The sequence below is a fragment of the Chiroxiphia lanceolata genome, chromosome 2 (genome assembly GCF_009829145.1).
Source record: "Chiroxiphia lanceolata isolate bChiLan1 chromosome 2, bChiLan1.pri, whole genome shotgun sequence".
In the NCBI taxonomy this organism is placed as follows: Eukaryota; Metazoa; Chordata; class Aves; order Passeriformes; family Pipridae; genus Chiroxiphia; species Chiroxiphia lanceolata.
This window is the reverse complement of record NC_045638.1, coordinates 31,389,487-31,413,544: the sequence shown is the minus strand read 5'-3', so window position 1 is coordinate 31,413,544 and position 24,058 is coordinate 31,389,487. Positions and strand designations below refer to the sequence as shown.

General features: G+C 40.3%; 1 protein-coding gene across 3 annotated transcripts in view; it reads right to left on the bottom strand.

The window, feature by feature from the left end:
- AFF3 (AF4/FMR2 family member 3) overlaps nt 1-24,058 on the bottom strand; it is a 326,376-nt gene that overhangs the window by 247,421 nt on the left and 54,897 nt on the right. For all 3 annotated transcript variants that reach the window (XR_004355358.1, XM_032679791.1, XM_032679792.1), the window contains exon 3: nt 22,592-23,425. Coding sequence is in view for 2 of the 3 variants with exons in the window: in XM_032679791.1 (XP_032535682.1) it covers nt 22,592-23,425 (834 nt within the window). In the remaining variant the exon portion in view is untranslated. The remainder of the gene's footprint in view (nt 1-22,591; nt 23,426-24,058) is intronic.

The window sequence follows — 24,058 nt, the reverse complement described above, 5'->3', positions numbered from 1 at the left end:
AGTATGCTTTGCCCTTCACTGGATAAAGCACTGTGTCTTCCTGCCTACCTACTACACATGTATACCATTCCAGTTCCTTGCTGGAATCGACTGCATAATCCTCTTTCTGCCTTTTTTTTTTTTTAAGTAAACAACTACTTGTGGACAAGATTTCTGATGACTCTCCCAAGTTATCCAGGCCCACATTCTTATTCTGACCATCAATTCTTATTATGACCATCTCCATGACATAGAAGCATATTCTTCTACTGAGAAACAATCTATACTTACAGATGTACTACTTCAGATAGCTTAACTTTGAGATAACCTTTGTTTGTAAATAAGGTATAGTTTACCTGCATTGTCTCATTTTCTCATGATCTTGTGTTTCTTTTAGCTATATGCAAGACTCCAAGGTCAAAAGTGAAAGAGGAAAAGTTGAATTGCAGAAAATAAAGGGAGAATCCTTATCTTAAGAAAAAAGCTGTACAATCCGTTGAAATCTTTCTGTTTGTGGAAGCAGAAGAAAACTGGTTCTCTCAATAAAGAATGGCAAATTTTGCACATTCTTTCAAGACCTATTCCAGTTCTCACTATATTCTGGGGCTATTTTCACTGGTTTCAGTCATGCCAGATAAGGCATCAAAAAGTTAACCAAAAGAGGAGCAGGGCTGAAATCTGTTTAAATTTAGTGTTGCCTAGATCAGAAGAAAAACAAGGCATAAAATATTGGTGTGGAAACAATCCAGTGTGAAACAGACTATTAGTCTGTGATTGTAGGGAGACAATAAATGTTGCATTCAGAAGGCTTTTAGCACAGAAATTTTAGTATCAATAACTTATGTCTTCTCTTTATTCTGTTTTCATTTCCACTGCAATTTTTAGCCAATTTTTCATTATGCTATGAAGCATTCTTGGTCGTTTTCTCTGTTGATTTGCAACAGCATTGCCTCGTTAACAAATTACTGTAAGAGATTGTGTATTCAAAAAGGAGGCTTTTTATCATCCTTTTATAATCTTCGCACTCTTTCTCTTCCTTGCTACTACCAAAATATTGAGGAAATAGAGTATTAAACTGTCTGGAATTTACAAACTTCAGTTATGTACTGGGCTCATATATGGAAATGAAATAATTGAGAAAGGAAAAATAAGCTTCCAAAGTGTTTATCAATTCATTATATTAATGCCATCTGTCCCACAGCTATGATGTCAGACTTCTTTTTCCTTCTTCATTAAAGCATAGTTCGTTTACACAAACTGCTGCTTAAGATACTTGCTGGAACACTTAACAGCTCCCTCATTTGTTTGGTACTTTTATAGGACTCTTGTGCTGGAGCAGAGGCACAACAGCTTGCAATGCAGGAAAAGAAAAGATAAAACTACCCTGCTGTGCAGATTTAGTCAATTTTCACTGGCTCTCACACAGAAAACAAATTGCAACCCCTCACAAAGAGTTCTCTCTCTGCACTGGCAGCCCTGACAAACGCAGACAAAAATGAGTAAATCAGGCAACTTCACATCAGGAGGAAAAAAATGGCTACTGCTCCAACAGCTGCTATCATAATTAAGAACAGATTTCATCACTAAACTCTTGCTGGTTGTATCTGCAGCAAAACAAATACACAGATGTGGCACATTTGCATACCAAAAAATGTGTGCCATGTAACTGAAACAAATTTGCTTTTTCAGCTCTTAAATATTCACTTTTTAATATGAAACAATGGGAGTGGTTTGCATGCTAATCCTCTGTCTTTGCTCATCAAACCCATTCAATCAGTATATGAAATATAATGCAACACTAATACCTATTAAGTCCACATTTCAGTCATGCAATCCAATACCAAAACTTCCTATCATGTCCAAGAAGATACAATCTTGAATTGCTTTCTGAACCATCCTCAGGCACTTCTATTTGCAAGTGGCACGCCTTAAAAGGAAGATAAAAAGGGGAAATATGAGAATTACTTCTCTTAATCATGACATGCACAAAATTTATTGCCCTTTCATTTATCCACATATTTTCAAAGGTCACCTAGCATCATCTAGTAGAGAAGAAATGCAACCCTTTCAAAGTAAAAAGAGTATAACATCATGCCCTGTGAAAGCAGAGTGTTATTATTAATGCAACAGTGACTGAACCCCCACAGCTTCAGCATGTCCATCAGAAGTTGCATGCAGTATCTCGAGAGCCTCTCTTACAACACTATGACACTCTAGCTTCTCTCGTCCTCACTCCAAAAATAGATCTTTCTTAGCTATGGTTATTTCATAGCTAAATAACCTAGCTGGTTTTACGCAAACTGTCATAACGGTTTTTTTAATTGTTTCCTGTCTGTAAATCTGTGATAATTAAGGAAAGAATGTGATTATCAAGGTCCACAGACTCTTTAAAGAGCAAATCTGCAGATCTGCTGGTAACTCGAAGAACAGTTTCGCCTTAGATGTATTTTAAGCCATTCAGTCATGCAACCAAGCTTTCCTTAGTGAATACATTTGTTCAATTTAAATCCCTGTGTAGAATTAATTTGTTTATTTTAAGTACTGTGCAGAATTAGATGATTAAGTTGGAGTACAGTTATTTTTCAGACAGACTGATCAAAGAAGCCTGAATACAGCTCTTACTGTAGGCACTCAAACCTCCGTGTCCTCAGTTCTCTTCCTCTGGTACTCATTTCAGAAGCTGATTTGCTCTGTATGTGGTGGTTTCACTCTAGGCCTTCCTGGAGACCAACTTGTAGCCAGGAAGGAACTAGAAAAGTGATCACGGAAGTATTCCATGCTATTCCTTTACGTAACTTGAGGTATAAATAAAGCCAGCGGGAGGGATCTCGCTCTCTTCCTCTCCGGCGAGGTTCGAGAACGGTGGGTCCCTGTTTCGGTCGGGTTTATCTGGAGCCGAGGCCTACAGTGACTGCCGTTATCTGCCCGCGTGAGGGGAGAGCCGAGGACCGTGTCTGGTCATCCTGCCTGTTCGAAGGGAAGTGGTGAGATTTTGCTAGTTTGCCTTCGGCTGGCCGTTTGACTTGTTCGGTCCTTGCCCTTTTTGTCCTTCTCCCTTTCCCCCCCCCCCCCCCCCCCCCCCCCGTGTGTGGTATTCTCCTTTTGTGTATCTGTCTCATATGTAAAGTATATACATATATATATATATATATATATATTTTGCTATAGCTTTGGCTGCTTGGTTTTTTTTTCCCCCTTTTTCCCTCTCTGGGAGGCGGGTCCTTGTTGTCGAGTTTCGGGGGACTTGGCGGGAAGCCAGCTCGAAACTTGTACACTGTATTACAGGCATTGGGATTTAAAATTTGCACGTTTTAGAGATACACACCTTTACATGGAGGGGTTGGGACTTGTAAAGAGTTCCTGCAGATATCTGCATGGACATCTTCACATGCTTACAAAAGGAGGTTATTGCTTGAGAACCAGTTTCTGGAGAATGGACATCTTTATAAGGCAAATAATTAATGCCACTGCATCATAAGTGCTATTTCACAGAAGTATATAACTAGCTGCAAATGGTAAATGTCAAGATTTTAACAGCAAAACAGCAAGCAAAGAATTCAAATTTAACCCATTAATAATGAATGGGCTACACAGCCAGGAGAGCAGAGTGGTGCTGATATGTACGCTTTTTTACCATGCACATCTTGTTTGTGTTTTGCAGGAAGAGCCTCCAGACAATACAAGAAATTCCCTCTAATCTTCCAGCTGTCTCTACCACACTCACCCAGTGTGGCAACGCTGATGAGGCAATTTGTGCACCCCCCAGTTGGCACTGGAGTGCTTTCTATTGCTGTTCTTTCCGTACAGAGAGCTGGCCATGCTCTTCACAGACTGTGGGAGATACCCCTGAGGAGGTAACACTACCAGAAACCGAATCCAGGTCTCCTGAACCTAACCAGCACTGCAACTCTTTCCTCTTGCACAGAAGGAACCAATCCTTTTCTTTCTTGATTTACCTGTCCATTTAGCAAGGGACATGAGAGGCGCCACTTGGAGACATCTATGATGCCAACGCTGGATCTTACATGCTGATAATCTTATGTACCCTTAAAGTAAGTGGGCATCAAACTTGATGCCCACGTGCACAAGCAGCTGATTCTGCATCTGCAACTTCGCGTGCACAGAAAAAGGAGGCCAAATTAGGACTTCTGCAATCAAGGCCGAATGTGTTCCGTAAGTAAAATTCTTAGGCATATTAGAATAAGTCCTGAGTTTGAACTACGAAATACCTTTGCAATGAAACTTGTTGGCCTGATGTCTTAAAAACACAATTTTCCAGATCTGTACATAACTTCATTATTTGTTCTTTCATAACAATGTTTTCATCTTGAAGAGTAGCTCTTGAAAACTGGTTCTTAAAAAGGAAAAGTTAAGGGGTTTTCCCAACTTAACAGCGAACAACATATAACAATAAACAAGTAACTCCTGGATTTTGGGGAGAAAACAATATAAAAAAACCCTACTATCTGAATCAACTATGTTTTTGCATATCTCTTAGCTGTAAATTTGCAGTGAAGCAACAGGAGTAACAGCAAGAAGCCCATTTTTGTGCACATCTGGATTCTGTTTTGGTTATCAAGTCCTCATTCCTGTTTGTCTGGCAGATGTTGTGTGTACATTTTTAAGATGAGTTTGCAGAGGTTTCCAAGGGAACTCAGGGTCTTGGTTTCTTTTTTTTCCCCCTCCTAGTCTATGGTTCACTTTATCATAAAGGTAATATCAGTAAAATGTTCAACCCTTTTCCAGCTCCTTTTCTTTTTTAGGTAGTAAAAAAGATAAAAGAAGTAGCAAGCAATCAGAAAGTGTAGCAAAGGCTATATAATCAGTGAATTTCCTTTCCTTTATAGATTTAAAATTATTAATTTCTTAGGAACCAGTAATCTCTGCAAAGCTATCTCCTTGCAGCACTTAAGTACAGTGTTTTTCGTTACATTAGAGCAAACAGGACTCACCCAAAACAGTGGGCTGGTTTTAATACCAGAAGTCAGACAACTGAGCACAGCTCCAAGACACTTATACAAGTATTCCCTGATGCATGCTTCATCAACAGTAGTTAGGGAATTACTTTGTTTTTGAAGGACACGAGCTTGGGGATTTGGGATATGTACAGTATAGATCTATTATTCCAACGCTGTTTGCATGGAAGTCAATGAAAGCTTAGTTCACAACTTATAAACTAAAATCCTCAAGTTCTTAAAAATGTTAATATGTCTAAACTGTTTATCAGTGCCAAGTTTGTTTTGTTTACATGCAAATAATTAAAGACCAAGGTGGAGGTATGGGCTAGTCTAATCTGGACATTTTTGTCAGGTCTCATAATTTATACGCATTTTGAAATCCGAAACAAATATTTGATTGCAAGTTATTGGGTCGGAGGTAGCCTTTAGTCGCCAGGTATTGTTGTTATAATAGAAAAATGATAGCATTAGTTTAATGTATTGTAATAGCACAGGGTAATGATCCTTAGCTCAGTAGTACTGAAATACCTTGACAACAGCAGTTGAAGTCAATGGGAGCATTGCAAGTGCATATAAAAGTGCAGTCTGCAGACCATTAGGCATAATTTCATCATGTCTTTATTGGAATAAAAATTGCACTTAAGCTTCTGCTGTTGTGTTGGCAATTTAGAAACACTCTATTTGCATATGTGAATTTTACAAAGATCCTCTGTTAAACCAGAGATTAAACTACTGTTAGGGTGTGTGGACACTGGGAACTTACTTGTGTCTAGTAAGAGACCAGCAAGTAAAGAGGTAAATGCCCAGTGCCGGTGGCATGAGATCAATTTATACCTGCAGAGGCCGTGGTCTCCGTTACATAGAAATGAAACATACCTACGCTTTGAGGTGATCTAGATACCATCTTTTCAATCTCAGCACTGACAGCCTAACAGAGCAAAGACATTTAAAGAAATCTGCTTCCCCTTGAACAATTCCCCAGGTCTATTAGGGGAGAAAGGAAGTCTACACACAAACAGCTCCCCTGCAAACCACACCTCTAAGGGTACGCTATGTGCTAACTCACGTATTCAAGGTTTTGCACAAGGTTTAAAAACAGATACAGCTCTGCTAAGAAAAGTGTCCAAGCTATCACATAACAGTTTACCACAGCCTTGACTGCACAGGGAACGTGCCACCTGCTTATTAACAGCAGAGGTTGCAGACATCCCGGGGAATTCCCAGCTGGACACTGAGAAGCATCCTGACTCATCTCTGAGGGCAGGTTGTGGCTGCCACCGGACAGCCCTGTACAGCCCTCCTTTCCACAGAAACCCGTTTATGTGGCTGTGGACTGATGTAGCCCCGACCCAACTCTTGGTTTCCAAAAGCAACACAAGCTCTGAAGCTTGTCATCCCTTTCCTGGTGTTTCATTTTTTTGGAAATGCTGTTTTATTTTTTTACTGGAAATAAAAAAAGCCAGAGAAAAATTTAAGTAATTTCCCATTTTTCTGAAGCCTAGGGAGAAATAATGGCTGCTAATGTACTAGCTGACTTCTGTGAGAGGTAGGAAAGAGAACACCATCCTAAAAAGTCTTAACAAAAAATGTGGCTTCAGAGAAAAAATTCTTAACAAAATGTTTTGCATTACCAAACACCAAGAAGGCAAAAAAATTTCCTCTGGAAAATAGCCTCATGCCAATGTCAAAATCATGACAAGACAGAAATAAAAGAAAATTAGGCGAAAGTAAAAAGAAAAGGCTTAGCTTTGTGTGGTCTTTAGAGGATAGAGAAGATAATTGTCAACATCTTTATCATCAGGACACCAGTTATTTCTACCAGGCAAAAAGACAAGCCCAGTGACCCCAGACTGGAATATAGCATATAGCATGAGGTCATTATGCATGTCCCCGTTACTTGGTGGAACTACTTTCCATTTTTGTATTTCAGTAACACACTTGGGATTGTTTAACACCTTGTGCCTTGAATCTCAGCCAAATGATGCCAGCAGCCAGGAGTCACCAGAGCCTGGCCAACAATGCACGGCACCTGTAGCATTGCCAGCCTTTGCCAACTTGCTGTAAGCTGTGTTCAGCAAACAACTACAATTTACAAGTCTAACATTAGCTCGGGAACAACTACATGCTTTGTGCAAAGGGTCAATTTTATTTAGGGGGGGAAAAAAGATAAACTCACACCACAGCTCTTCCTGGTTGATCTTACCAAAGTAAAAAAAAATCCACCAGGAAAGGGTTGTCCAAGCTCCTGAGCTGGCTGCATAGTGCTACTGCAATTCTCTCATCCCATATATGAGGACAAAACCAACTAAATGCTATCAGAGGGCTGCCAGCTCCAAGCACAGAAAGTCAAAAGCAGGCTTGATTACATAGGAAGGCATCAGTTTGTTCTCACATTCACAGTATGTCATACCAGTGGGGAGAAAATGGTAATTAGTGTGAGCTCCACATCATTTGGTTTAGCACAGCTTACTCAACGCAAATGTCTTCATTTATTTTCTCCCCCTGTAAGGCCTCCGGCTCACACTGGTGGTGCCCCTCCTGTCTTACTCTGCACAGCTGCTCTATTCCTTTCAACAGACCTCACCAATGTACCCGAGCCATTCAGACAAATTCCTTCAATGTCCTGTCCTTTTCTCAGACAGAAGTGTCCTTTCAGCTCCGAAGAGTGTCCTCCATTATCATTAAAGGAAATGCAGCGAGTCCTAACTACCTCTCGCCCCTTTGGAGCCCTTTTGCCAGTCTGCCTTCTCCAGCAAGCAGAGTACCAGAAAATGCCTCCTGTAACAGCCAGGCTGTGCTTCACCTTCTCCATCCCCTCCTTCTTACCTCACTCTTCCTCCCAAGTGTGGTCTTTGCTCACCCTATTAAGACTTCCTCCTCCCAGACACCATCTGTGTTTTTCCATCTGGGTACTTCTCTCAGCATTGTCCCTATCTCCTTTCTTCAGGTGTGATAGGTTAATTTACTTTCCAGGCTTCTGTTAACCTTTCCTCTGCCTTTCCAGGGCTGATAGGCTCTACCACAGGATACTTCTCGCTGTGCGCTTGTACAGCACCTTGCATAATGAATCCTGACCTCAAGCTTTTCAAAAACATTATCAGGAATTCAAGCTTCTTGTTAAACCCAACAAAAAAATCAAACCACTGTACATTTGCTGAAGAATAAGCAGGAAAGGAAGAATACACAGACCTGACCTGTCCTCATGGCTCTTTGCACCATCCTGCATTTTCCCTCTAGTCTGTGCATTTAACCCTCAGTTGCAATCATGCACCTCAAAAGCCTACCTTAATCAAGACAGTCTAATTTTTAATCTGAGCATATCACGGTTTAATCAAAAAAATTTTGTGTGTGCCTACTACTTGTTATTTAATCTGTGAAATCCAGCCTGTAAAACCTGTTGGTGTAGAGATAAGCACTTTATTTAATATCCAATTAAATGTGGTCACCAGAGAAATCACAGTTTATGCAACTTTATCAGAAAAAGATTAATCTATTTCAGGCTTAACCCAAAATGTCATAAAAGAACTCATGAATTTAGATAGGAATCCACTTATTATCCAAAGACATTTTCCTATTGAGCAAGAACAGTCTAAATTGCTGCCTATATTTATACTTGGTTAAATCAAATTTCTGTACTCAGTAGCTGTCATTGATTTTTAGGACAATTATCAAAGAAAAATGATGAACAAACTGCAGGAACATTGCAGAGTCTTTTTCAACCCCACAGTAATCATTAGAAAAAGCACAGCCTGCTCATTGATAATGCTTTAATGGCTCACAGGGTGACATCACCACATTCAAATGACAGTCACACCCAGAAGGTAGAACATTTTTTTTTTAAGCATTACAATTTACCATTTTAAAGTTAATTGTATTTTGCTTGGTGGTTAAAAACACACAGATCATACTGAAGTTACTTTTTTCATATTATGTGATCATTCCAAAAACTATGATTTTAAATAAGGAGGCAAATAGTTGAATTTATTTCTTTAAATTAAGCAGACTTTCTTGCCTGTCTAGAAACTGATATTGTTCAGTTCATTAGCTGAATTTCCCACAGGGCCTGAAAAGGGACATTCCATTTCTATACTGTTTGATTCGTCTAGCTGACTTATTTTTAAAAAGTGTTCTATATTGAAATTATGGAATAATAATTATTTGGTTTCATCTTTCCACATTAATTATTACCTTTAGTAAGATGTGTATTTCATAAATAGTACAAAAAACTTGTTTACAAAAAAAAAAAAAGTGTACAGGTGTATCAGCAGATGTAGCAGAGCTGCTGTTAGCCGCTGGGGCACAGCTATTTTGATTTTTGTCTGCCAGGTCAGCCTGCGGGCAAAGAGTTCAAGTGCAATGGCTAAAAATCAGTATTAAACAGAGATGCTTAATGGCCTACTTAAAATGAGTTCAGTGATCCAGCCTCACTCCACTGAGTGCAAAAATACCTATCTGTAGTCAGTGCATAAAACGTATCATTTAAAAAAGCTACAAGAGTGTAACTCACACCTGCTTACAGCAAATTTGCTAAACTAGTATCTCCCACTCTGCTCTGTAAATTCTTTCATGGTACTCTAGAGATGCAGAGTTAATTTGCAAAGTTTGGCATGAATGTCAATTTAGTACAAATTTTGCAAAAAAGGAGAGGATGATTTACATGGACACCATCTTTCTGTCACTGAATGGCAAACCTAACCTTCACGGAAGAGGCAGTGGATGTCCATTAGTCAGCCTTGCTCTGAATACACAAACATTCAGTCTAAAGAAAACAGCAGCTTTATTTTGAGAGCCAAGCTCATAGATAAGAAAATGAGAGTGCCAAATGCAATCCAGTCCATTTCAAGAGAAATTAATGAGGCCTGCATTTGGGTCTCTTTTAGAACAGATGAGAACCCTGCCTGGGCACCACACCTGAGAAGGCAAGAGAAGGTGGGGACTGCTTATTATACTGGTACTTTGCCGACCCCACAGGCCCCTAGATGCTGGCAGCAGCTCCCAGAGTCAAGACGTCTGTCCCAGATCTTCTCTGGCCACAGAACATGCAGGGAGCCACCAGCCCTCCCTGCCCAAGCTCACTCAGCTACAAAGGCTTCGCTCAGCGGAGCTCTGCCAAGAAGTGGCAGCAGAAGGATTTGCTTCTCTGTGGACCTTCAAAGATTTGTGGCAGGTACTTTCTAGTTGAACTTCCTCTGTGTCAGCTCTTCATCCCGTGCTCTTTATATAGCAGCAATTAACATATCTGAGAAATCCCCATTTGGCATGTTTTATGGTCTCTTCTCTGTATTGAGATAGTTCTGTAAGTTATGAGCAGAGATATGCCATAATTCCTAATGTACAACTGTCAGGAAATCACTCACATAGATTTATTCACTGAACAGTTGGTGAAGAAACTGATTCTGAACAGGGAGCTAGAAACTTTAATTACAAGAGAGAAAAAAATTACTCAAGCACCTCAGACTGGTCAAGAAGCTCCTCTGATGCTCTAAAGATATGTCCTGAATTTAATAGATTAACGCAGCATAGTTTTTCTGAATTCAAATGCCAACTGTTGCCACCAATTGTTATTCTGTATTACTATTGTTAACTTTCTTCAAAGTAATAATGATTTCAAAAAACAACCACAAGCATGACAGCTGCACTTCTGGAACAAAACAAAGGAAGACTGAAGAAAAAAGACCATCTTCCCTCAAGCAATATCATCTTGACCAAAGGAAGTTCGTACAATGGAGAAAAACAATATTCCTCCCTGTCAACCCCTGGTCTTGCTACCACTTAATGCAATGGCAAAACCGCTATTAATTTCTAGTGGAGGATGCGCAGTGAATAACTCAGATTCAAGTGGTAAAACGTAAGTGACATAATCACTCAGAAACTGTCTCTCTCTGAAAGCGACCTAAATGATAGGAAGAAATACAGTGAGAAACATTAATTCAGAATTTAGTGAGAAGCCTTTACTTACGCTTCTGTGTTAACTTCCATTTCCAGCACAAAGTTATGGCAGAGTTTCATGTGCCACTCTGCAATGTGGCAAGTTGTAGCACAAACATCGGAACACCGAACTGGGGGTTCGGTCTCTGCAGTTTTGCACTCTGCTTTGACATCAATTCACCCGGGCTGTTCTTGCTCTGGGCCTGTGGCCAGCCACAAGTTTGTCCAGCCTCGGTCTGGGGATGGAATAAGGTGTACAATCCGGGTGTGTCATTCCGTCCTCTACCCCAGCCTACCACATTATTTTCCATCTGATCCCTCAACCTATATCAGCAAATGGGGCCAAAAGAAGTTGGTCTGTTCTGCCAGCAGCACCGTCATAGAAAGTGACCCCATCCACCTTCACCCCAGCTAATCCCTCTGTAACCAGATTTAAAATATTCTTTTCACAGATGTCATTAATGCTTATGAAGAGCTTTGAAATTCCTGAATGCAATAGATTACAGTAGTAGAAAATAAAAGTAATTTTTATTTATTGATAAGAATGCAACTGGGTGTTATCAGGAGCGCTAATCCCTTTGGGGAGGGGGGGGGGGAGAGGAAGGACTTGCTGTGTTTCAGAAAATGTCAGTTCTGTGTAGAGGCTGTTCATAGACTTTTAGCACACCCTGTGTGAGTGTGACGTTTCACCTCTTCCACCTCCCACTGAAGCTACATCTACACACAAGCCCAGATTTGTGCCTATTGTGATACCGCTTATGGGGGTAAAGAAGGGTAATGTGCTTTCCTCCTGAGACAGTGATTCACATATGTGAAGGTGGTGATGCCCACTGCCTAAATTTTTCTTCTCATGGGATAGGATAAGCTTCTTTAGAAACAATCACAGTCATGCAGTTTGATTCTTTTTTCAGGGATGCACTCTGCATGTAGGGCCATTCCTACTTGGGAGCAGGAACAGCATGGGAAGGATGGGTGTTCCCTAAGGCTTCCTCATGGGAACAAACACACTACAGAAAAACAATAAAGTTTTGGTTCCTGCTTAGCCATCTCTAAGCTACTGAAAGATCTTTCATGCAGACTCTGCCATAAATTATGACTGCTACTCATGGTATTTTTCAAACTGTCTCACATTGCACTTGGTCGTCCTATGAGGACAAACATTTAGACCGTGACTAACTCCTTTTTGGTGGGTTTCCCAAATGAATAATTTCATTCTTTCCTCCCTCTTCTGTCTCCCACATAATTCTTTTCTCAGACTCCTCCACAGTTATGGAGCTCAGTTCATTGTTATGTCCTCTCTATCTATGTATTTTTAACTTTTCCTGCAGGCTAAACATTGACAATTTGGTGCAAGGAAGACTATTCATTTTCTGCTAATGGTATTTTTTCCAACTGTCACATTGCACTTGGTCCTCCATCCCATGCCTTTTTTCTAGACAGTATACTTCTGTTCTGGACTGCTACTTCCATGAAATCAGAAATTAGCCAGCTAATATGTTTTACTGTATCAGATGTCTCTGATAATATGCTTTCTTTTATCAGATGTCCCTGGGATTGTAACTAAAATTGGAAAAGGCCTCTTGGAAAATATTGCAGAACTGCCAAATCATGGCCATTTTATATATGTTATATTAATACTGGGTTTGATTGCATTTCTAATCAATAATCTCACAGCTGTCTTCCCCTTTTCTACTTCAGGTCTCAAAGCTGCAGCAGTCACATAAAGTTGTACCTGCCTCTGTATCTGACCGCAGTTGTGCAACTAGCTTTAAATAAATGCAAAATTAGATTAGCATTATGCTGCTGGTATTTGAATACTAATAATCTCTAGCATGTGCAAGAAAAAAAATCACCCACAACATCTCATTTCAAAATAGTTACAAAGAGAGAGAGTGTCTTCCATCCCATCTCTCCTTAAACATCTGTTAGCCATAAGAGTTAACAAGAAATACTCTTGGTTTTCCTTTCTTTCTAGCTATATAAGCTTAGCCTACAGCCACTTGCAGTAAATGCAGAGGAATACAAATAAGAATTTTTGGTTTGGGGGGAAAATGCTGGTTCTCAGTATTCCTGACCGTGCTGCTCACTGGCTTGAATGGTTTTTGTGTATTTATCTTCTTAATAAAACATGGTATAAAAGCCACTTCATACTGAGACTCCACCGCTCAGAGAAACATGCTGGTGGGGAAGGAAGAAAGTGGACATGTATGAGTCAATTTGGGAAAGGAAATGCTTAACCTAAATCATGTAAGAAACAACCTCAGCCTTTCTGGCATGCTGGTTTTGACACATGAAGTAAAAAAGGTACCATATTTTAGAACATGTGACTGTTATATATAAAATACAATTAAAGAGATTTGGAACTAAATGAATATGTAATGTACACATTTCTTTACAGATGCATTTTTCTCCAGACAGTCCGGTGCCTGCTTTAATTTGGAAGCTATCCATTTTCATATAAAGTTAACCAAGAGTGACAGGAAATCAGATGCCTACGTTATTTATCTTTTCTGAACTTAAAAAAAAAAAAAGCCTTCTGTTAATTACTTTTCTAGGAAGCTATTTTGTGATACCACAGGGATAGATCTTCAGATAGATTCAGAAGTGCTACAGAAATGACAACTTTACGACACACAGTGTGAATAAAGTATGTTACATGCAGATATTTAAGGGTATATTTGTCTTCATTTACTGTTAAGTGAATATGTGACCAAAAATAAAGATTTTAACTGCTTCTGGCCTGGCTGGATGCATTTACAACAATTACTGGAGATCTGACCTCTTTGACCTTATACATCAAGTGGCACATATACATTATTTATTTAACTGGAATTTAACAGTGATCTGTGAAGCTCGCTTTATTTTCCTTTGGTTCTCCTGCTCATCAGTCATACCTGACCCCAGTGAGTATATTCAGTGGTGACACTTTCATGTCATTCTGATTCATGAAGACTGGGAAACTACAGAACAAAGCAGTTAAATAATTTTCATTGTTGCTTTTTTTTTAAACATCCTAAACCACCTTGCAGGTTTCTGTGAAGACAAAGAGTAGACAGAAATGCCCTACCTTGCTATAATTAGTGGAAAGGAGAATGTGAGTTGGCATTAATATAACTGCCCTGCAGGAGGAACAAGGTCTTGGACTCCACACCTGACTGCGCACTGATACAATGCTCCAGTGCTGTGCAGTGTGAGGTCTGGGAAACAGAGTGCATCTAAGTATTTCTCCAGTAATCTGAAGTCCACAGCAAGGCCACCCTGTCTCTCTCTCTGTACCCTAACCCTTTCTAAGTGCTCTTCTGTTCAAGGAACCATGAAGCAGATGGGGAGAAAATGCTCAGCCACAACCTCGCACTGAGGACAGCCTCTCGTATTGGCTGGAGTACCATGCAGCTCCTGCAGCCACGTCCAGAAAGGACTGCTTTCTCCAACTGCTGAATACCCTTACAGGCCTGGGAGCAATCCATGCTAATGGGGGCAGAGGTGGAAAAGTGATAACAGTATCTTCTCAGGCACATTTCACAAATGATGTCTGTTAGACTGCTTTGTTTCTGGTTGGGAGGATTTTTATTACATGCAGTTATCATCATAAGGACTACAACGGATTAAAAAAAAAATCAGACAAAATGTGCCATTAAAATCTGGGGGTTTTAATTCCAGAAATCTTATTTCCTTCATCAATAACTTTAGTGCTTACTACAAGGAACTAAAAAAGCAATTATACATGGTTGTGGACATTTTTATGCATTCACTCTTGTATCAGCTCCAGAGCTGATTCATAAACCAAACTATCCACTCTGGGGGGTTAAAACAAAAATGCATGATGAATAAATGTTTCTCACAATGAATCATATTCGTACATCAATCAAGCTATCCTTACCCCAAAAGTGGTTGCTTTTCAACTTTTGAAAAGATGGAAAGGCCAGTTTTATCAAAGGGAGTATCTGACTTATGAAAGATCCCAATGAACTGAATTAAAATATTTTTTCAGTAATTAGAAAGTAGCAACCTCAGAGAAAACTTGCAGAACAGCAGGTGCAAAGATTAAGGAATTCTCTTCACAATCGTGAGTTTACATTCTATTTCAAGATATTTTTCTCTGATCATAGTCATCCTACCAATGAAAAACAAATAGGAGCAAGAGATTCACCATAATCAGTCCATACAGAAAAGTTTAGAGGCTATGATTCTATTAAATTCTTTATTTTGAAAAACCTATAGATAAGTTTAGCTAGTGTTTTCCAAGAAAAAAATGTACTGACAATTAATTCAAAAGAGAAACTTGTTTCACTGAGGGTAGAAACAGCATGGAGCTCTAAAAGTAAAGGTATCTAAACAGGATTTTCCCTCTACAAGAGCTGCCATGGAAGAATAACCAGAGAGATTAGGTCCACTGTGTTCACTGGAGCTGCCTGCACACAGAGTTGTTGTGTGCCTCAGTGACTGCAGAATGCGAGAAAGGCAAAGGCTTGAGTCACAACTTGAAAACTATACCAAAAAAACATTCCTTCACATTGTGGTCTCCACTGTGTTCGTTAAGAGCGTTTCCAACACTACTCTATTTAATACACTCTTTCTTTGCAGTTCTACTCTGTTGAATTCTCCTACATAAAAACAAGCAGTAATGCACAGCCCTCCCTCCCACAGACACACTCGAAGGTCCTGAATAACTCACAACTAGCAGGGATCTTTGCACCACACTGCTCTTGTTGTGCAGTTCTTCCTGTTTAACATGGAAAAACACCCTTTATTTGTGGGGAAGGTCAGTGCTACCATTACAGGGATGAATTGATCTGTGTCTTCTTGTAAACGCAGCTTGCTAACTCATTCCCATGAACATCTGGGAAAGAAAACATCTACAACTGGCTCATACTTACAAATACTCGAGTGCCGTGATTGCTAACTGGTTTCTCAAGCGCTGCAAGTTCTTCAATGAAGTCAATAAATGGTAGAGGAGTATCAACACATTTAATTCTGAGCTTATGTCTCCAGCCTCTTTGGGCACATCCTGAAATGGTGCCGGAAGAAGTCTGGACCGTTTTGCTAATGCATTCAATCTCTCCCTCCCTTTTTGTCTAAAAGCATCTTCAATTACTCTTTTATTTTCATTTCTGCCTTTCTGGGACCGAAATGAACAGCCTGGGAAGTAGAAAAGAAAAACCTGGATTCAGCTCTTAGTCCTGCAACAGTTCAACAGGATCCATTGGAGCCAGAGGGATGTGGCATTGGGCCTCTGAGGAAAAGCACTTTGTTCTCCTCTAAACCCTTTTCCTTCCTCCTGAGACACTGTTTCACCTCTACTGCCCCATAGATTCAGGTATGTGGTAATTCCAGAGGAAGCATGCACTGATAATGAGTATCTTCCCTCTTTAGTTTACTCTGGACCTTCTGTTATCAAGTAAGATATAGCAGCACTTGTTTTTTTCACACATGAACTTCCACTTTCAATTTTAAACAGGAATGGAACTGCTTATTATATGCGCTATGCACGAAAGCTCTTCTTAAAAGAGACTGATTTTGAACAAATTACCAACATTAAGGTCAAATGTTGAAGAGTTTTTTCAGATGGAGGAAAAAATTGTAGGGTGTCTTTGCTTTCCATTAATATGTGGGGACAGAGTTGAGAGGTAAAAAAAAGATTGCAGATTTAAAGGACACTTGCCAGCGCGTGTGCCAGATACTGATAGCTATATATAGCCCCCTGAAGGAGAATGACTGCAGAGAGTATCTTATCCAGGCAAATAGGAATTTGCCTGAGTAAGATCAGGGTAAAAATGAAAAGAAAAAAACAAACTCAACATTTAATCTATCGTGCATTTCTGCTGCAGAAGAAGTTGTGTAAGTACTCTGTGAAGTGAAATAAGAACACGTCCTCATGATGACCTTATCTACATTTCACATAAATGTGCTCCCAAATTTAACAAAATCAAATCTTCCTTTTTTACCATTAGACTCATAGTCATTCCTGAACACAACCTCTATTTCCTTGTTCCATAACCCATAAGAGAAGTAAGTAAAGGACAATAGGTAAGGCTTCTTCAATGTAATAAAAAAGCAGCATGCAGCCTCTAAAATGAAATTTGAAAACAGAACTCAAATATAAAGAACATGATTTGCCATTCTAGGTTTTTCTTACTGTTTCACTCAAGAACATTGTAGAAAAAAGAGGCACTTGATTTCTCTGCCTTTTTTCCTCTATACCCTCGTATCAAATTTCTCTTCCCTTTTATCCAATACAGTGGGTACCTAAGCAATGTAATTTATAAGTAGTTTAAAATGTGAAATAGCAGTACTTGAGACGATGAGCTATCATTTCTACAGAGCAGTATGATAATTTTGGAAGGACCAGGAGGTTGGGTATGGATTCTAATTAACACTGAGGTACCTTGGTCCTAAAGATTAAATTCCCAAATGAGTAACTGCTACCTTTCTACACACATGTCTATCCAAATTATTCTCATTACAACAATTAAAAAAATTTATAAGCTTCAGCCTGTGTCAAGTTATTGAAGGTTTTCCAAAACTGATTAAAAATATTATATGAGGTATTGAACTGCATTAAAAATCAACCTTTTTCATGTATTGAAAAGTAATGGTCTATAATTTGTATTCAACTGATTTTATTGCCAGTGAATAATAACTGTACTGCAGCCAACTCTGTGCCCTGTTTCTCTGAAAACCTCATGGGATATACAGAAGAGGAGTTTGTATCCTGCTGAAGACACACACCCTTTGTATGATACTTCTTATTCTCCAGTTCTTACAGGGAGGCTTAACTTGGTTTCATTATGTATTTATTTTTCCATTGAAGGTTCCTTCAAACTGGTAAACACAAATGAAAGTGCATAGGTATCACAGAATCATAGAATGGTTTGGTTTGGAAGGGACCTTAAAGATCATCTAGAATCATGCCCCTTGCCATGGGTAGGGACTCCTTCCACTAGACCAGGCTGCTCAAAGCCCCATCCAACCTGGCCTTGAACAATTACAGGGATGGAGCATCCACAGTTTCTCTGGGTGACCTGTTCAAGTGCCTCACCACTCTCACAGTGCAGAATTACTTTCTTATATCTAATCTAATCCTACCCTCTTTCAGCTCAAAGTCATTACCCCTTGTCCTATCACTACATGCCCTTGTACAAAGTCTCTCTCCAGCTCTCTTGTGGGCTCCCCCTTTAGGCACTGGAAGATGCTAAAAGGTGTCCCCAGATCCTTCTCTTCTCCAGGCTGAACAGCCTCAACTCTCTCAGCCCATCTTCATATGAGAGGTGTTCCAGCCCTGTGATCATGCCTGTGTTGCTTCTCTGGACTTGCTCCAACAGGTTCACGTCCTTCTTATGTTGGGGACCCCAGAGCTGGACACACTACTACAGGTGGGTTCTTACAAAAGCAGAGTATAGAGGGAGTATTAGATATACTGATAGATTCTGGAAAGTACTATAAGCTAAACATACGTGCACGGAAACAGAGGACTCAACTTGGATGCATTAGTAAGTGGATTTGTAAACCAGAAGATTTATAACAATATATTCTTATTCCCTCATTCTCTCTGTGGATCTTGAAATTGCCCAAAGTCACATGATGTTCAAATTAAAACTGAAACATCACACAGAACTGCTCATCACTTCATGTGCCCCCACTCTGCAAGAGTTGGGGAAATGGTCATTTCTTTCCATTCACTTCTCTACTTGATCAGGTTCAATAGCTTCTCCCCTGCCCCTTGCCCCCTCCAATTTTTCCTCTTTTTAATCTGCTTCCCCTCTTTTTAATCTGCTTCCCCTCTTCGCAACTTTTCTTCTTACAGCCTTCTGCAGCTCAGTTTTCAGTTCAGTTAGGCAGCTGCAGAACTTTTCTAGGCTAAGTTGAAAACCATAGGCTTTGGACCATGGTATCACTATGAACACATTTTAAGAGCTGAAAGTAAAAAAAACCTGTGTAATGACAAAATTAAACATGCAGACAGAAAGCAAAGGCTTTATTATAAAAGTGGTCCAGAGGGTGGTGATCAGTAGTGCAAACTCCTACTGGAGCCCAGTCCCCACAGCCAATACTGGGGCCGATACCATTTAACACCTTCAGTAATGACATGTATGATGGAGCAGAGTGTACCCTCAGCGTGTCTGGAGATGGTACAAAACTGGGAAGAGCGACTGATACGACTTTCTGGTGAAGGTTGTGCTGCCTTCCAGAGGGATACTGGCAGGCTGAAGAAATGGGTTGACATCAACTTCAAGAAGTTCAACAAGGGAAAACATAAATTCCTGAATAGGGGAGGAATAACCCCAGCACCAGTACAGGCTGGGGGCTAACTGGCTGGACACGAACTCTTCAGCAAAGGACCTGGGGGTTCTGGTGGACAACAAGGTGACCAGGAGCCAGAAACACCTTACACTAACCCCTAGAGCACACTAACTGCCCTACCTAGCCCATTGCAGCCACTCTTTATTTTACCAGACAAAAAGCTTCATTTTACCATCGGCATTCCAGATACCCTACCCCCAAGCTCCCTGCCCCTGTCCTTCTTCCTATATTCTCTTGGCTGCTTTTAGGCAGCTTTCTGCCACTCTCACTTCTGTCTCCATGTAGCTTCCAGGCGCTGCTGTAGTCTACTTGTCAGCCTGCTTTCCCTCATGATCATCCTATATGGCATTGCTACTCTTCCCACAGCCACTACGGATACAAGGCCTTTCCTGGTCAACACCCCTAGCCTCACCCTGAAAAACAGAAGCCTCATCTTGCCTGCAAATATTCACAGGATCATGACAGCTTTTGTGCTGAAAGCAGCTTAAAACTTCTCTCCCTAATAGGGGATGGTGAACATTTGAAGAAAATTTATGAGTTTAAAAGCAGAAATTTAAGAGGATGATGGATGAGGCAACACCAACTGAAAAAACTTTCAGTTTTGGTCAATATATGAGTCAGCAGGTCAGCAGTGCCCCAGCAGCCAGGAGGGCCAGTCATGTCCTGGGGAGCATCAGGCAAAGCATCACCAGCCGGTTGAGGGAGGTGATTGTTCCGCTCTGCTCTGCACTGGTGCAGCCTCACCTTGAATATTGTGGCAGGTTTAGGTGCCACAATATAAGAGAGACATTAATCTATTAGAGAGTGTCCGAAGGAGGGCAATGAAGATGGTGAAGGATCTTGAGGGGAAGCCGTATGAGGAGCAGCTGAGGTCACTTGGTCTGTTCATCCTGCAGAAGAGGAGGAGACTGAGGGGAGATCTCATTGCAGTCTACAACTTCCTTGTGAGGGGAAGAGGGGGGGGGCAGACATTGATCTCTTCTCTGTGGTGGCTGGTGACAGGACCCAAGGGGAATGGCCTGAAGTTGTGTCAGGGAAGGTTTTGGTTGGATATTAGAAAGAGGGTGTCTCTGCTGGAACAGGCTCCCCAGGGAAGTGGTCACAGCACTAGAGTTCAAGAAGTGTTTGGATGCTACTCTCAGGCACATGGTGTGACTCTTGGGGATGGTTCTGTGCAGGGCTAAGAGTTGGACTTGATGATCCTTTTGGGTCCCCTCCAACCCAGCATATTCTGTGATATTCTGTGAACATTTCTCCCTGTAGCAATACCAGTGGGTTACCAATTTCAACTTGTGCCACTTGGGATTGAAAAAGGTAGAACAAAGTAAACATCAGGGTAAAGGAAAAAAGCTGGTCAGTTTTATCACCAGGACAGTTTTATCACCAGGACTCTCAGCTCTCTTGACATTGTCTTGCATTGATCTTGCAGATCTAATTATTGTCTTTCATTAGCTCCAGTTTCAAACCCCAACACCTATAGTACCTACTATTTGTCTTCTTAGTAATTTGTCCATCATTTTTCATAATATTTATTTTTAGCCTAGTATACAATGGCTTTTGTCCACCTCCTTCAAATTCTGTTAAATGTTTATTTTATGTTATCAAATACTGTTTTATTAATACTGCATCATATAAAATCTGTGAGAAGTTGGCGATACTTTAGTGGTTACTCTGCAGTCCACTCTCTCCTACCATAATCTACATTGCCATCTGTATCTAAACAAGTTTAAAGCTATCTCAAATATGTCTACATGTCTAGAAACTGCAGTATAAACTTACTGTTAAGCATCAGCATGGATTAGATACAACAAATGAAATCTTTCTTTCCTGAGGTAGGTGAATTTGAATGCAAATGGTAAATCTTGAATCTCAGACAAAAAAATTACTGCCTATCAAAACCACTTTCCAAACTAGTCCTTAGAGCATTGCATACATGTAAAGGGGGAAAATGCAAAAGAGCCAGATATTTGCCACAGGCATCCTTAATTCTAACAATATTTCCCACTTGCACATAGAAGCACAAGTCTGAAAGACGCAATAATAGCTAAATGGATATTAGTATCTGCAATTACCTGATCTATCTGCACAATTACAGCAGTTTGTGAATGCTAAATTTGTGTATGAAATCTGGCTTAAGAGGCTAAACAACCCCTTTTTCCAGAACAACATATTACCTATGTGCTGTTTGGAACTGATGGAATTTTCACTTATAGAAAAAACACAGAAGTAATTGCTTCCAGAGAGATTTCTCTCCCAAACCAAACCAAGGGGGGAATACAAGAGTCAACTCCATTTCTGAAAAATGGGCATTAAGAGGCCAGAGAACTCTTTCAGAAATTAGATTTTCCTCTCCTTTAACAATGCCAGAAACAAAATTTTAAGACTAAAAACATATCAAGACACATCATAGCTGTCAAGTAAGAGTAAACAATCATAGTCTCTTCTCTGAGAAAGTCACAGAGATGCAGTCAAATAGTCTTTTAGTCTTATAAATACTATGAATTTTTAAAGTCATGGGAGTGCTACCAATTTGCATTAAGAGGATGATGAGACCATCTCTTAAATGGCATACAGGCCTCTGAATACACCCCTGGAAAAAAAAAATCACCTTTTATTCTGCCAAAATCGGTCATTTCCTCCCCATCCAAAAAGACCAAACAGAAAATCACAGTTGAAGTGATAAAGCAAAATGTCCTACTGGCATAAAATGAATGTGAAATAAATGAATGTAAAGCAGAAATCTTTCATATTTACTGCTGGTAAATATGAAACAGAAATGTTGTCTAGAAGCTTCTTCAGACACTTTTTCGTACTTGTAGCATGGGTCAACCCACTACACCGGGTTTCTACAGATGGCAATTCCTTAAGAAGCAAACCTCAGTCTTCTCAGAGATTGGAATGAAACATAAACTATGAACTAAAAGGAGAGTTTCCTTGCTGTATTCTCATCTATTCCACAAATTTCATAATGTTTTTCACAAATTTCATATAAGTAATTTTTTTAGATTGTGAAACTACTTTGACATCGAGGGTACCAGAACTACTCCTGATCATATGCACTTCATTTCATCTTTGCCACAGAGAAATAAGTCAATGAACAGTAAGAAGCAATATACCTGCCTAGAAAAAAAAATCCAGATTTCATATGTGGACACTCAGAAAAAAATCAGTGAAATAACATATGCTACTAGAAAATGTGCCTTTGTAGGAAGTGTTATGGTCCTGATGACAGCGAGATCCTGATGACACTGTTGAGATATGTTTAAATTACTGTGAGGTTTCTACTCACAATTTACTATGTCAGTGTTACCAAAAAATTTCAACATGCAAACTAATATGTTAAAAATGTGTAAAAGAAACAGGTGCAATAAGGCATCATCCATCCATCTACAGGGGTATGTCATAAGAAGTATAAAAACACTTACTTCTTCTTGCTTAGGAATGCTGAACTTGGCTATCTTTGACTTGGGCCTGGTCGAATCAGGCTTGTTGGAAGGCACTCCCCTATATGATTTGGTCGTCTCTGCTGGTAGCTTCAGCTTTGGAGACTCATCAGGAGCCTGGTCTTGACCATCCATTGGCCTTACATAAGCTGTTGGTTTTTGCTGACCGAGACTGGGCTTTGAAGCAAGAGAGGGTGGGAAGTTTTGGACGCAGTGCCCACCACCATGTTTTGCTGGCCTCTCTTGTGCTTGAGTTCCTCCTTCTGAGCTACAACTGAGCTTTGCTGGCTGCTGCACTCTACTGATGTTGTCTCCTAACGTGGCCCTCAGTGAGCTTTGCTGGGCAGTATTGGAGGAGGAGGAGGAGGAGGAGGAGGAGGAGGAAGTGGAGGAAGAGGAGGTGGGACTTGATGCATAGCGTTTTAGTTTCTCCAGATTGGATTTTTGGTTCGCCAACTTGAAGTCACCCTTGTGTGACTCCAGCGACCGGTGTCCATGTTTGCTCACTCTCTGCTGGCCATCTGAAGCGGCATTACGCCCAGTCTTCTGCCAGCCCATTGTGGTACTTTTGCTCTGCTGGGCAGCTAGGGATGACGGTTTGGAAGAAGTAGTGCTTGAAATGGGAGGAGGAGGTGGCAGTCTTGAGTCTGCAATAAAATGGTCATCAGGCTTGGGGAGAGACGTCTGAGGAACGCCAGGTTTTGGAACCCCAACGAGATGGCTCTGGTTTGATCGGTCAGTTAACAAGTCTTTCATTTCATCATAGTTGCCCAACGTATTCTGGATGCGATTGGAAAGCTCATCCCCCTTGTTAGTCTGCAAAACAAAAATTGAGTGTTCTGCAACAGTCAATGTAAGAAAACAAAGTTCCCTGCATGATTCTGCTGAAATCCTTACTGAAGTAGCACTGCCTTATTCAGCAGCAGCGTTGAGGGATGAAATCGAAAATCCTTATTGTCTCTGAAGACACTTGTCAACATCTTAAATCTACCCTGAACTGGAAAAGCTATAAAGGGCCTTAGAGTATATAAAAAAAGAAATCTATCACTGATATCATGCCGTACTTAAAGTATATTACCTGGAAACTGGAAAATTTATTATTGCAACTACACAGAATGGTTTGGATTAAATCTGACCATGATAAAACTTTTCCTATAGCTCAACACAAGCTCTCCTTCAGCCATGAATGAAAACACTGCATTCCCAATTTCCTTCTCTGCCTGCCTAAGTTTTCATAACCATCTGGGAAGCCACACAATGTCCCATGCAAACACTGAACAAATTCATCAATTTAAGCCAGCCAAATGCTATAAGGTGACTTGAAAACAGTTTGTGGGAAATGAGAAAAGTACAGATGATTATGTCCCTTCTTTGAAAATGCTCTGAGACAGGATGCTCATTCCAGGGCACTCTCTTCTTTTAAAGAAAAAGTAAACGGAACGCCCACCA